Source organism: Lepidochelys olivacea, assembly GCF_965140295.1.
Source record: "Lepidochelys olivacea isolate rLepOli2 genome assembly, chromosome: 3".
Classification (NCBI taxonomy): domain Eukaryota; kingdom Metazoa; phylum Chordata; order Testudines; family Cheloniidae; genus Lepidochelys; species Lepidochelys olivacea.
Genome location: NC_140413.1, coordinates 208806340 through 208820570, shown reverse-complemented (window position 1 = coordinate 208820570; position 14231 = coordinate 208806340). Strand labels below are relative to the sequence as shown.

Below are 14231 nucleotides of genomic sequence, written 5' to 3'. Positions count from 1 at the left end.
CTGGCTCGCTACTGCCTTCCCGCTCCCCCATGACTCATGTTCTGTCCCTTGCAGGCTCATTACCCGGCCAGCTGCAGCCACATGTCCCAGTGGATGGATGACGGAGGGTACTATGAAGGGATGACGGTGGAAGCCCAGAGCAAACACCTGGCCAAACTCATCTCTAAGCGTTGCCCAAGCTGCCAGGCTCAGATAGAGAAAAACGAGGGCTGTCTACAGTGAGTATCTTTCCCCATTTGGGGGCTGGGCCAGGAGGAGAGGGGAGGGATCCAGGCAGGTTTCTGGGGCACTTAAGAACATAAGAACAGCCACACTGGGTCAGACCAAAGGTCCATCTAGCCCAATGTCCTGTCTTCCAACAGTGGCCAATGCCAGGTGCCCCAGAGGGAATGAACAGAACAGGGAACCCTCAAATGATCCATCCCCTGTCGCCCATTCCCGGCTTCTGGCAAACAGCAGCTAGAGACACCATTCCTGCCCATCCTGGCTGGTAGCTGTTGATAGACTGATCCTCCATTAATTCCTTGAGTTTCTGTTCTTGCTGGTCCTGGCTTGTCTTCAAGGAGATGAGCTTCTGTGCTGTTGTCTTGTTACCCTGTTGGATGGCTGAGCTGCTCTGGTTCATGGGCTTTGCGAAGCTGGTTTGCTGATCTTAGGTCCTCAATGGCCAGAATGAAATCCCCCCCAATGGCTCTGCAGTGCTGTACGTGATATAAGTTGGTGGGTCTTGGTCTGTTTTTCAGTGGACAGTTGCCCACTTCACCACTACAACTGGGACATGGCCTGGGCTGCATGCTGGAGCACAGGAGATGCTCAGCTCTGCCACTGTTCTGTTCAAGTGACTTGCTCCAGATCACCCGAATTCTGTGCTTGCTTGTCCTTCTGAATGATCGGGAGAGCAGTGTTATGGCAATGGGTGCAAGTGGCTTATACAATAGGGGGGTCATTGACGTCTGAGCAGAGAGGATGAAACTTCCCATGGGAAGAGCGAAAGGTGCCATGTAGTAATGGCACCTGTGAAGGTTGCTGAGGGGTTAAAGCACCCTGTCTGATAGCAGAAGTGCTGAGGATCACCTGTCCAGGCCATGCGATCTCAAGCGAGCAGCCTAGGGCAAGGGGTTTGCAAGGCAGAGTGCTGAGGGCAGACGAGGAGACAGTGAGACTTGTGAGCAACACAGGCCCCAGAGAGCTGCCTCTGTGGACAGGGCAGTGCTTTGAGGTTCTGCAGGATAGAGTTGTTCATGCCATTTTTTCACCACCCCGTCCAAAGCTCTGTGTTCATCACAAATTACTCAAAGAAAGTGCCCGACTCCACCTCACCCATTTCTGCTCCAAATGGGAAACCAACCCGCAGAGCCTGGAAATCGTCGGCACTACTAGGCACAGGGGCGACTGGTGTTCTCCTTCCAGGACTATCAGTGCAGATCCCGGCTCTGTGCACCACCGAAAGCACGGAGCCCTCTGGAGAGCTTTGACCTTTGGGGACCATGTGGCCTTTGCCTGGAGCTGTGGAGCACTCCTTGGTAAGCTATGTCCCTGCCTCCCTTGGTTCCTTCCCACACCAGACCAGCAAGTTGAAACTTCCTCTGGTTTCTCAACTTCCTACTCGGACACTTCTTATGTTTGCGCCTTAATCAGGAGCTAGCTTCAGTGTAAACTGTGTTACAGTGATAGATCTAGAACTAGTGTGTGGCGTGGGTATGTTTTAGGAGTTCAGTGTTTCTCGATTCTGACTCACTCGCCCTCTCTGGCCTTTTTGAGGTAGTTTTGGTGTTTTTGCTGTAGGGGCAAATAAGGGAAACTCCAGGTTTCAGGACTGATTTTCTTGCAGGGACAAGAAGTCCATAATAGACCCCCCTACTGTTTAATTCTGGGCCCTACGTCTAGGAACAAAGAATAGTAGATCCCCATACAGCATTGGGAGACTGTCTTCTGGAAAGCAGCGAGTCTGGAAAGGACTTGAGGGTCATGGAGGAAATCAACCGTATACAACCCTAGCGTGATGCTGTGGCAAAAAGTCTGTGGGTCCTTCCATGTATAAATGGGAACATGGAGGAGGAGTAGGGAGGTGGCCTCACGTGTGACTAGGGTGCATCGGAGACCATTCCTGGAAGCTGTTCATTGTCCATTTCTGGTGTCCACACTTTAAAAGGAGGTTGACAAAAGAGCTGCCAGAGCTATCTGAGGCCTGGAAAACCTGCCTCCCCGTGAGAGACAAAAGCAGTTCAGTCTGCGTGTAGGGGTTTAGTGGAGGAGAGCGAGAGCCTACAAGTACCTGCCTGCAGAGACGATTTCTGATGCTAGCGGGCTCTTTAATTCAGCAGAAGGCAGCACAAGATCCGGTGGCTGGACGTTGACGCTCAAAGCAAAACATTCAAATGGGAGATAAAAGTATCCTTTTTTGTGGGTAGTTAACCCTTGGGACCAAGGGCTGGATTCTCCATCACTTGGCATCGTGCCATCATGATTGGGAGTCTTCTAGAAGGCATGCTCTAGCTCCGCCGCAGTTCAGGGGGCAAAGCTTTTCTTTGAGAGTCTGTGTGTTCCCACTTACAAGAATGGTTTCCTTGACTCTACAGAGCCCTTTTCAGACATTGTCCGTTGGGCTGCACACTCTCTTCAGTGGGATTGAACATTCAACACCCAACATTACTTGAGCGCATGCAGCCCTCAGCTGCCTCAGTTCCTTCGCAGCCGCTGCAGAGAGCTCAGAAAACCTGTCCCGGATAAATAAACCTGCCAGTCCCCTGGCCTGTGGGTATCTTTTAGTGTCTTTGCCATGGTTCCACACTGAGGGCCGGAACTGAGCCCCCTGAGGGATTCAGAGGACATGCTACTTGTCCAGCCCTTGAAGCTTGATGCACGTGTTGGGAGCCTGGTATGTCCGAGGGAAGTGCACTCCCTGGCATACTCTGTCTGCTGAGCATTCACTTCTGGAGCACTGTGAGATAGTCTCTGGGGCTTCAGCCTTATTGTACCAACAAGGTGTTAAAAGGTCTGGGCTCAAAACAATAGCCAGAACAACCCTCATCAACACCTAGACCCACTGTGACTAAGTGGGCAAAGCTATCGCCTCTGCATTCAGATATGGTCTCCCAAGGCCCATTCCTTCCTCCGGATTCAGCCTGGCTTCAGCTGACAGCCTGGTTATTGAAAGGAAAGCCTTAGCAATGCTCCGTCGATCTGCCAGAGTCATCCAGACTTTGCTAGCACCCGAGAGAGCCTCAACTCAAAAGGTGTACTCCTCCATCTGGTCCAGGTCTAGCGGCTGGTGCCAAGAGCATGGGGCAGACCTCAGGAAACTGGAGATTTCAGCCATTTTGGACATTCTCCAGGAAGGCCTAGACAAGGGCCTTCAATCCAGCACCACAGCTCACCAAGTTTCTGCTTTTAGGAGCATCTTTTTTATGGGGTCTGCGGGATCCTTGGCAGAGAACCCCCAGACCTCCAGGTTCCTCAGAGCAGTCAGGCCAGTTTTCCCAAAATGGGATCTGCCGCAGGTTTTGAAGGCTGTAATAGATCATCCCTTCAAGCCCCTGATTTCAGTGTCCATAAAAATCTATTTTTTTTATCGCTATCGCATCTGCTAGATGGGTATCAGAGCTGGCGTTATTGTCTGTGCAGGCAAAAAGTGGTGCGAAGAACTAGAGTCCTTTCTTCATGAAGTAAATTCTCCCTTCTGAAGTTCCCAAGAAGCTGTCCATCTTAGTTCTGTCTGAAGCCGGAAGATCTGGTAAAGGAGTGGCATATCCCAGAGCTGAGGGAAGTGGTGGACATCTACATCGAGCGCATGGAATCCACAATGAGGTCAGGTGCCCTGTTTGTGTCCTTCCAGCCTAAATGTCAAGGACTCAATTTCCAAGTTGTCTATCGCTAGGCGGCTTTGGCTCTGTATCGTTGAGGCCAACAAGGCATCAGAAACCTGTTTCTGGAGGCTATCAGCACACTTCATGGGAGCTCTATCTGCCTTGTGGGTGGAACGAACGAGATCTTCCACATGGAAGATCTGCAGAGCAGCCACCTGATTGCTGGCCAGCACCTTCATCAGTCACAAGAAGGTGGAGTTTCTGTCCTCAGCAGAGGCTTCCTTCGGCAGGCAGGTGCTGCGGGCAGTGGCCCACAAATGATGTTGCCCTTTAAGCAATTCTTACAAAAAAGGGTGGTCCCCTTTTTTTCCACTTCTGTCTCATTGCTGGATTTCTTGCCTTCCCCTCCCAACCTCCATTCACTGCTTGCTACTTCCCTGACATCTCAGAATTGTGGGAGATGCTGGGCTGCAGAATGGAAGATTTTTTAATTTTCTTTTCTTTTTTTTTTTTTACTGTTAACATCCTTTCTGCTGGCAGCATCTCCGACAGTTCCACCCATCCGGGATGGCGTTATGCCAAAGGGTCAGGTATTTTCTGTGTGCTGGATCAGTACGATGCAGGCCATGTGCTGGTTCTCCAGAGCTGCTGTGCTCCCTGGAAGTTGCGGATCTCTTTCTACAAGTTCTGTACAGCTTTGGACTGACTCATCGGGCAGCAAGCAAGAGCAGGGGGGCGGCCAGTGCTTGTGTGGCTGCCGCTTTGGACGGCCTCTGTGAACAGTGGCGCGGAGAGGAGCAGCCTGAGTGTCGCAGAGTTGTGAGAGAGGCTGCTAGCAGAAAGGCGATTATCATAAAGAAATCTTCCAATTCCTTGTCCTCCTTCCCCTTCGCTGCACGCGCTTATTTGTTACTCTTTCGCTTCAGTCTAAACTGTAAACTCTTTGGCACAGGTTCTGTCTCTATTTTTGTACAGCACCCAGCACCCTGGGTTCCCTGGTCTTGTTTGGGGCCTCTGAGCAACTGTGATAGAATAAAAATAATAGTGGTTTGTGTGTGAGGGAAGCGTGCAGAGCTGAGCACGTGAGACACAGCCACCCCCATACGCCAGCCCTGCAGCCACCCAGGGACCGGGCGGGTGTCTGCAGGGATTGGGACTGTTTGCTACTGCACCTTGCATCGGGCCAACTCCAGCTCCCCTTATCTCTTCTTCCTGTGCAGTATGACCTGTGCCAAATGCAACCACGGATTTTGCTGGCGTTGTCTCAAGCCCTGGAAGCCAACGCACAAGGATTATTACAATTGTTCTGCCATGGTGAGTGTTTGCTGCATGTGGGCAGTTTGGATACTCCTTGGGGCGAGGACAAACTTCGGGACTCTGGGGATCTCCTCTCGTGCTAGGCCTTGGTGCGGAGCTGGGCTGTGGCATTTGGTGGTTGTGGGCCATGCATGTTCTGGCCCTCTTGTGTTGACCCCCTTGGAGAGATCTCCGGGTAACTGCTGCCTTTCCTTGCAGGTGAGCAAAGCAGCTCGGCAGGAGAAGCGTTTCCAGGACTACAATGAGAGGTGCACTTTCCATCATCAAGCAAGGGTAAGGGCTGCTCCTGCCACACTCCGGGCACGGACCCTGCTTCCTAATCCCAGGCACCCATGGCAAGCGATTCAGAATCCAGTGGGACTGCAGTTGAGGACTGGGCTGCAGATCTATGTGGTGGAGTTGAGCATGTCACCCTCCCCCGTGGTGTGTGATAAAATTCTCTCGCAGTATGCTCCTCTCTGCCGACTCTGATTGGGAGCCTGGCTTTTGGATTTCACACAGTAAGCGTGGGGATGAGGCTGGTGGGGTGGCAGAGAACAAGTCAGGTCCAATAAGGACTTGTAGACTTCTGTGCAGGCCACTGGTAGGGGATAGAAGCTGCTGGAACTTTGCTGCCACTGCTCCTTGCCAAGAAAAAGACAGGATCGGCCTGGTAGCTGCCTGCCATGGAACAATGTATAAGCTCATGGGGCATTAGCTCTTCATTAGACTTTACCAGCTGTGAGGGGTGGAAGTCAATTTTCCCAGGTGGAGATTCCCCAGCAATTCTACGTGCAGATTCCATCACAGCAGCTGAGATGGAGACGGGTGGTGTCACTGGAGGCACCTCGGTCTCAGCAAGGCACAATCGGTCACAAGCAGACTCAGGTTCGCTCAGCCCAGCTCACCCAATAGAATAGCTGGACTGGAGGTGTGATCGTAGCAGAGGGACGAGGCATGGGGAGCTCAGTCCTTCGTAGAGAAGAGGAGGGGAGGTTGAGCCCTTCTGGCTGGGGGAGTGATCTGGAAGCCGGTGGAGGGGGAAGTTGGGAGATGACTTTGCTCTTGGTGGTTGTAGGAATTTGCTATGAACCTGAGAAACAGAGTTTCTGCCATCAGCGAGGTGCCGCAGATTCGGACCTTGACCTTTGTTGTGGATGCCTGCAAAGTCCTGGAACAGGCGCGGAAGGTAAGTGCGTGAGGAGCCGGAGACTGATTGATTGGCTTTATTTCCGGGTATTACAGCAGTGCTCAGCGACCCCAGCCGATGGGGGCCCCATGGTGCTGGGCACCATACAAGCATGTACTAAGAGACCGTCCCTGCCCTAAAGAGCTTGCAGGCCAAATAGCTAAGATGGACACAGGCTTGGAGGGGGAACGGAGGCACAGAGAGGGGAGTGATTGGTCCAGGGTCACGCAGCAGGGTCAGGACTAGAATCCAGGTCTCCCGAATCCTGGTTGGTGTCTTAACCACTAGACCATGCTGCCTCCCCAGGCTGACCTGTCATTGAGCCATAGACACTGGAGAGGGGAAAATCCTATTAAATGACCTAGTCCATGCCCTGGTGTCAGTGCAGGGGTGTACCTAATAACCTTCACCCCTGTCCACTTTGAAATGTCCCAAACGACTTCCCCAACCTCCCTTGGGAGACCTTTCTAGAGGCTAACATGCCTCACTGTCAGGTCGTGTCTCCTGATGTTCAGTCTGTAATTCTCCTTACTTCTTTCTACCTCAGAATTCCTAAATCCACTCCCTCCTTGGTATCCACCTCTCCCATACCTGGGGACTGGTGCCATGTTCTCAGGTTAAACATCAACTATGCCAGACATATGGAGCCCTTTGAATTTTGCCGTGCAATCCCTCTAGCCCCCAGATAATTTCTGTGACTCTTTCTGCACTGCCTCCCGCTGGTTCCTGTAGGTAGGTAATGTGCCCAGAAAAATGCAGCATTCCAGAGGTGTACTCTTACTTCCCTGCTCCATGACATGACACCCCGTCTTGCTGCAAAGCTGTATGTGATTAGCTTTCCTCCATCACCTGTGGGTGTTTCTCGGCTATTCCTGCTTTCCAGGTTTCTCCCTTCCATGGAGTGCCTGGGTTTTGGATGCTTTCCCTAGAGGCAAGCTGCGATGTCTCATACAGAGAACTCTCTCGTTGAGGGAGTAACTTCTGGGTGCACCGTGCACCTGAGACCAGAGGCAGCTGATTGTAAAAGCTCTTGGTGCCAGCACTGCTCACCCTATAGCAATGTGGGAAGTGTCACAATCCTGGTCTGCTGCCTGTGTGTCACAAGAACTACTCCTGGGGGAATTCTGCACCAAAAAAAATTAACAATTCCGTGCACAATATTTTAAAATTATGCAAAATTATACATTTTTATAACACAATATAATTTCACCAGTTTCAATTATTTTTGGTCATTTATTTCAAAATACCTGTCAGCAAGTGTGTCTGTAACACTACAGACAACAAAAAAGATTCAGGAAATGTTTTCTGACAAATAGATTCCTTACTAGGCATGTTAATACAGAACTCTGAGTAATAATTCATTTAAACTACAATATAGAATCATATTTCCCACACCCCTCAGAAGCTTGGGGGAGTCAGGGGTAACGGAGTTTCTAAGGGAGAGGGAAGTAAATTTCTGGGAAATAGCCTAGGTGTGAACTTGGAGGGTTGTTGGGTATAGGTGGGAAAAATATGGAACAGGTTTTTTTGGTGGGGGGGCAGGGAGGGATTGTTAGGGAGCTTCCCTCATGCAGACCCTGGCTGAACCCAAGCCTCTCCCATTCAGTCTTGCACATCTGCCCCTGTCCACATGTGTCCTTGTACCCCTGTCCACATGTGTCCCTCCACCCCCACTCAGGCACCCACTCCCCCCGTCCCCAGGGGTGTCTGTGCCCCCATCCAGCCACCCCCTGTCCCCATGTAGCTCTGCACCCCGTTCCGCATCACCATGTGGCCCTGCACCTCCACTCCCATTCAGGCCCTGCCCCAGCCTGTCCTCCCCCACTAGCCCTTATGAGCCCCTATCTGACCCCCCCCAGCACCCCACATTGTCTGTCTCCCCATAGCCCCTGTCTCCTAACCTGGCCCACTGCGAAGAAGGCGGTCTCTTTCTCTTCCCTCGCTGGCTTTCTATCACCACAGCACCCTCTGGTGGGCCAAAAGCAGAACTGCAACAACATTTTGGCAGAAGCTTTTTTCTCACAAAAAATGAAAAATATGTGGGGCTCATTAATTATGCATGCGCACAGTAGTGCAGAATTCCCCCAGGAGTAAAGAACATCTCTGTGCATCTCTGCTCTGAGCTCTCAGGAAAGGTAACGGGCCCTGTGGCAGCTCTTCTGTGCTTCTCTTCTTTTTTATTCCATTCCTGCTCTAAAAGTTGGTACCTCTTTTGTTTTCTGCACTTGCCTGGTGCCACCCACATTCTGCATGGTTTTTCAGAAATATTTGAGTGGTTGGTTAGCTGTGTTAGCTATTTCCCGCAGGTCTAAACAGGCTAACGTGTCTGCATTCATGCTTTCCTGATAGAGAAGGCAATTTACCAGGGGTTTTGCTTGGCACCTGAGCCCTTGGGTAGCATCACATTGTCCAAACTTGTCTTGTCTTGTCTGTCACGTGTAAATGGCAGCTGAGTGTATCTGCCATTAATGGTCCTGTTCTTCCTCTCCCTGCTAGTGTGCCTGTCTTCAGTTCTTCTCTCGGGGCCTTAACAGCGCCCTTGAGTATAATGAACTGTGCTTCATGCTGTCATTTGTTATCTATGCATAACAATCCAAGAATGGCTCCTTCTGGCCCCGTCTCCTGGTCAGTGGTTGGAAATGCGTCTCAATCGGTGACTGTATTTTTGATAGTCATTTCATTGGTCAGTGAACCAAGGGAAAGGAATGTACTCCTGAGATTGGCTGAACAGAGCCAGCATCTGGGCAGTGCTCCCTGGGCCTGGGAAATGCCCACAACTTTCAAACCTAAAAGTCACAAAGGGCAGTCTAATGCTGGAGAGAGTGGATTGGAAACCTGGCTGCCTGACATGGACACTTTCCATCACTCCTAGTAAACCATAAACTCCCTGCAAGAGCTACCGCTTTGATCCAGCGTCCTCTGTGGATGGAGGAGTTCTACAGAGATCCTGCTATTCTTAGCTAGACAGGTCCAGAGTTTGGAGCTCTGCAGTTCACTGTCTCCATGGCACATGCAGCCACGTCCCGTCAGAGGAGAGAATGTCTGCCGTTCAGGAACTGGCCTTAGATGTTGTGAGCTGGGTGTGAATATGAGGGCTCATGCTGCTTTTGCTCTCCACCTGGCTTGGCTACCTGGGGGTCTGATGTTTCAGGTGCCGTTCAAGCCCTTCTATCATTCTGTTACATTCCCAGTTCCTGTCCCTCTGTCGTCACTGTAGCATGTGCAGCCACCATAGAAACCAGCTTCTGCGAGTCACACACGTGGAGCTCTCCTGGCCTCAGTGCTTAAGGGGGACCACTGATCGGGTTCTCCTGTGGACGTCTGTGGAACCTGCAAGAGGCGTTTGTGATAGGGAATGCCTGTGGGAACGTGTGTGTGCTGAGATGCTGTGGAACCCCACATAGCCCCACTTGCCCTCTCCCATCTGCTGCTAGGCTGCGTTTTCTTACACTCCCACCTCAGCTAGTTCCCGCCTTGATTTAACTTGGCGCGTCCGTGAATCTCGTGACTGTGCTCACGTCTAGTTTGGGCGTCCCTGCGAGCCTATACGCTTGCCTTGCTCAGCGCCGTTTGTGCCAACCCTGACTGCTGTTTGCTCACCCTGTGGGGCCAGTTCACATGCTGTCCGCACTTTGACGTTGGATGGTTACCCCCGGGTCAGAGCTGGGACTGCCAAAGCCCACCCAGCGCACTGCAGCAGTTGGTGGGTCAGGGTGTTCCCGTTAGTGCCAGGTGAAGTCAGAAATGAACTTCCAGCTTAGAGCCCCCGGCTGTTCCGTCCGTGCTGGCCCTGGGCGCTGACAGCAGGCTCTGTGCTGTTCCAGGTGCTGGCTTACTCCGCCGTCTACAGCTACTACAACCAGGACACCGAGAAGATGGATGTCATGGAGCAGCAGACCGAGAACCTGGAGCTACACACCAATGCTCTGCAGATCCTCCTGGGTGAGGGGATGGCACTGCTGCCTGGGGGTGGGCGGCTGGGCAGTGAGGGAAGCATGCCCACCGACTCCTTAGCTCTGTCCTAGGATTGGGTTGGAGGTGTCCCATCCAGGAGCTGCTCTGGCCTGGGTCTGCTTAGCTTATCTGACTGGATCCAGTCCAAAGGAATCAGATGCAGCTTTTTAACAGGGAGGGTAATTAACCACTGGGACAATTTACTGAGGGTTGTCCTGGATTCTCCATCTGTGCTAATCTTTAACCCGTGGTTGGGTGGGTTTCTAAGTTTGCTGCTCTAGTTCAAACGGGAGTTTGTGCAGGGAAGTTCTGTGCTCTGTGCTATACAGGAGGTCTGACTCCATCACAGTGGTTCCTTCTGGCCTTGGAACCTGATCTGGCTGTTGGCAAGCCAAGGCAGAGCAAGAGAGAGTCTCCATTGCTCCCTCCTCCCCAGCCCTGCCGAAAGGAAGGCTGCTGCGAGCAGGCCACCTAGCAAGTGCGCTGTGACTGCGGCCTGGGGGGGATGGACCCATTCACTTGGCCGGCAGCTGCTCTCGCTTCTGGTGACTGGTCCCTGAGTAGGGACGCTGTGTAATGCTGCCTCTCTTATGTTCCAGAGGAGACTCTGCTGCAGTGTCAAGACCTGGCCTCCTCCATTCGGCTACTCAAAGCCGAGCATTTTAACACTGGCCTGGAGCTGGTGCGCAGGATCCAGGAGCGGCTCCTCGCGATCCTGCAGCACTCCACTCAGGTACCAGCTGCAGGAGCCTCGCCATTTCAGCTGGGGGATGTGGTGGGTGGAATGGGAGGGAAGGGCAGACTTTGTCCCCTAGGCTGTGCCATGGATTGTGAGTGGGGGAGGGAAAGGGGTGTGCAGGGGGTGAAGCCTTGTCCAAGTGCCCCACCTCCATCTCTTGTTCTGACTGCTCTTCTGTCCTGGCAGGATTTCCGCGTCGGCTTCCAGGCCCGGCCAGGCTCCGACCAGAGGGAGATGAAGTTGTCAAATGTGCCTAATGCAGCCCCACCTTACAAAGAGTGAGTTTCCTTCCTGGGAGGGACGCTGGGGTGGGGAAGGAGCAGGATGCTAGCGTTTCCGACTGTGCTCACTGAAGTGTACACTGTTGCCACGGGAGAGGAACCAGGCACCCCGGCAGGCAGGGCAGTGCACCTCCTTTCAGTGCGCAGCTGTAATCAAAGCAACCAATAAAGAATGGGAAGGAGAATAACACAATAGATGGTAATGCCACTAGAGAAATCCCTGAGGTAGCCTCCCCTGGAGCCTGCATGTAGTGCTGGCCACCCCATCTCACCCAGGATCGTGCAGAACTAGAGGGGGGCAGAGGAGGGAGACGAGGACGGCCAGGGGCCTGCAAAGCTCTCCTGTGAAGATGGACTGAGAAGCCTGGGACTGTTCACTTTAGAGACGAGACCAAAGGGCAGGTGGTGAAAGTCTGTAAAGTGAAGACGGGCAGGGAAAGCAGCTGAGGTACTTTGGTTCTCCCTGTCTCCTAGCGTGAGAACAAGGGAAATTCAAACCCATCAACATGGGTGAAAGGAAAGCCTCTGTCAGACGTGATCACGCTGCAGACTTGCTGCCACCGCCTGTCTGAGCCCAGAAATGTAGCAGGAGTCAGCAGGGGAATGGCCACATTTTCTGGCTAGCAAGAGGAGAGCTATCGTAGCTGATGGTAGCGACGTTTGGAAGGGATAGCAAAGCTCCTGCTCAGGGCTGGACAGTCTCTAACCAGGAGGGATCAGGAGATCACCAGATGCAGGGGGCCAGTTCTCACCCCTGCCTACTGCCAGGTTTTTACCCCTTTTCCCTGGAGCACTGGCTGCTGGCCCCAATGTCAGAGACAGGAAACTGGCACCCAGGTCTGATCCAGTCTGCTCATTGATGTGGGCCTAGGAACCCAGGCTGGTGGATCTGTGGGCTCAGTGAAAGGCAACCAGAGCGGGTCTCCCCACTCTCCAAGGGCAGGATCTTGAATTCTTTCCAGAGACCTGGCTCTAGGCATTGCCAGAGCTGGTGTGTCAGACTTTGTGATTGGCCTGGCAGGAGATAGGCTGTCCTGGGAGCAGCCTGCGCTGTGCTGATGCAGAGGGCCCTGATCACCTGACTCCTAGGGGATGCTGCAGTCTCTGACTGCGGGCCGGGGTCACGGCTACGGCTGTGGCTGTGGCGCCAGACAATGCCCCTGATGGCCCATGAGTGCGGGTGGAGGGGACGGTCGTCAGGCCGATCTCTGAGCTCAGTTCTGCATCGCAGACCTGCCCACCTGCCTGAGGCTCGGCTCGGGCAGGAAACACTTGGCGTACGCCGACTCTCTTCGTTGCTTCTATGCAGGCTGAAGTTTGATGGGGCATCCGACTCCCCTGACACAGACGAGGGGGCCAAAGAGGAGGAGGAGGAGGAGGAAGATGAGGAGTACGTCCCGGAGTGGCAGGAGGAGTACGATGATGAAGACCTTGATGATGACAACTTTTCCTATGACGACGAATCGGAGAATCTAGAGCGCGATTCCTTCTTCTTTGACGACGAGGATGAAGCTTATGACTAGAGGTGGCCCCCGTGCCGCTGAGCCCATCTTAGAGCCTAACGTGACACCACCTCTCCTCTGCCAGCCAGCTCTGACACACCACCACGCCCTGCTCTGCCCCAGCCATGGTCGCGGCCCCCCAGACACCAGCCGGGGCTGTTCATTCGTTTCCAATAAAGGGAAGTTTCCTTTTAGGGCTGGTTGCTCCATGACTCTGTTGAACTTCCTTGGCCACGGTCCCTGGGCCCAGGTCCCACAATGCCCTTACCAGCCCTGGCAAGAGGGGACGACCTGTTACCGCTGCTCCTTTTCCAGCGCTTACCCTCAAGGCATACGGCAGGCCCCAGTGGATCTCAGCAGAGCAGCAGCTGGCAGCCTGCAATCGGGGCAGCTGTTCCTTGAAGGCCTGGCCCCTGGGGAGGGTGGACAGACCCAGTCGGCTGTGTGAAAGGATGTGCTTTGTCCAGCGCCCCATCCCTTCCCCTGTAACAATGTGTTCCCACCTGCCTGGCTCCTGCCATCTCAGCCCAGCGTGCCCGGAAATAGCATCTCCCAGCCTGGGGGAAGGGGGGCGGATCCCACACGCTGACTCCTGGTTCCAGCAGTGCCTCTGGAAGTAATGTGTCTGCCAGGGCCTAGCCCGCTGCCTCTGGCCCTGGGTGAATTCCCTGTCACACTCGGTGAGTGAGAATTTTAGAGTGCGGGGCTTCTCCCATCCGCTGCACTGCATCTTCCAGAATGGTGGCAGGCTTGGCAGGGCAGTGCGCATGGCAGCAGCGGGGTGTGGGGACGGTTCTCAAACTGAGTGTCCAAACTGGAGCCAAAGTGCCCCCCTGGAGCTGCCTGGGGGCTGGGCGTGTTTCAGGCCTGGAGGGGTACGTTGGCTGTAACTGCATTTTTGCTCGTTTGCCATTGGAGCTGTGGCCTTCTCTGGCTTGAAGGGGGGTCCTGCGGGAAGGCAGGCAACTTGCTGGGCCGTATAGATAGTATAAATATATATATATATGTGCAGAAGCTGTCATTGTTCACAGATTATGCTTTATCTTTCTGGAAAAGAAAAACCCTACAGATACAACTTCCGTTTATGAAATAAACGGATTTTCTTCTAGCAATGGCCTCCGTGTCCTCCTGTGGGGCTGGGCGGGGGACCCCCAGAAGAGCCCGGCCCGTCAGGCAGAACAACCTGACATGGCCCTGTTTCTTCACGAAGGTGCCCCATTTTATGGAGAGGCAGTGGCTGGGCCACGGTCATTCAGGGGGTTAGTGGTGGAATGAGGAGAAAAACCATCTCCTGACTGTCTTTTCTCCAGGCCGTGGACCATGCTGCGTGCTCTGAGCCATAGAGTCAGAGCCGGCCTCTGTCCAGCCGGACAGTAGCTGGGAACTTGTCAGGATACGGCAAAGAATCTCCACCCCGTCCCAGCCTGTGTGGGAAAGAAATGACTTCTCAGTGGGAATCTGCCC

The 14231-nt window shown here is 53.3% G+C and overlaps 1 protein-coding gene across 3 annotated transcripts in view; it reads left to right on the top strand.

Annotated features, from left to right (window-relative positions):
• LOC311517435 (cullin-9-like) overlaps positions 1 to 13875 on the top strand; it is a 64774-nt gene extending 50899 nt beyond the window's left edge. For all 3 annotated transcript variants that reach the window (XM_084622286.1, XM_084622287.1, XM_084622288.1), the window contains 8 exons: positions 55 to 218; positions 5027 to 5120; positions 5322 to 5396; positions 6181 to 6291; positions 10116 to 10233; positions 10845 to 10978; positions 11171 to 11262; positions 12575 to 13875. In XM_084622286.1, coding sequence (XP_084478412.1) covers positions 55 to 218; positions 5027 to 5120; positions 5322 to 5396; positions 6181 to 6291; positions 10116 to 10233; positions 10845 to 10978; positions 11171 to 11262; positions 12575 to 12788 — 1002 coding nt within the window. In that variant the 3' untranslated portion in view covers positions 12789 to 13875. The remainder of the gene's footprint in view (positions 1 to 54; positions 219 to 5026; positions 5121 to 5321; positions 5397 to 6180; positions 6292 to 10115; positions 10234 to 10844; positions 10979 to 11170; positions 11263 to 12574) is intronic.
• The last annotated feature ends 356 nt before the right edge of the window (positions 13876 to 14231 follow it).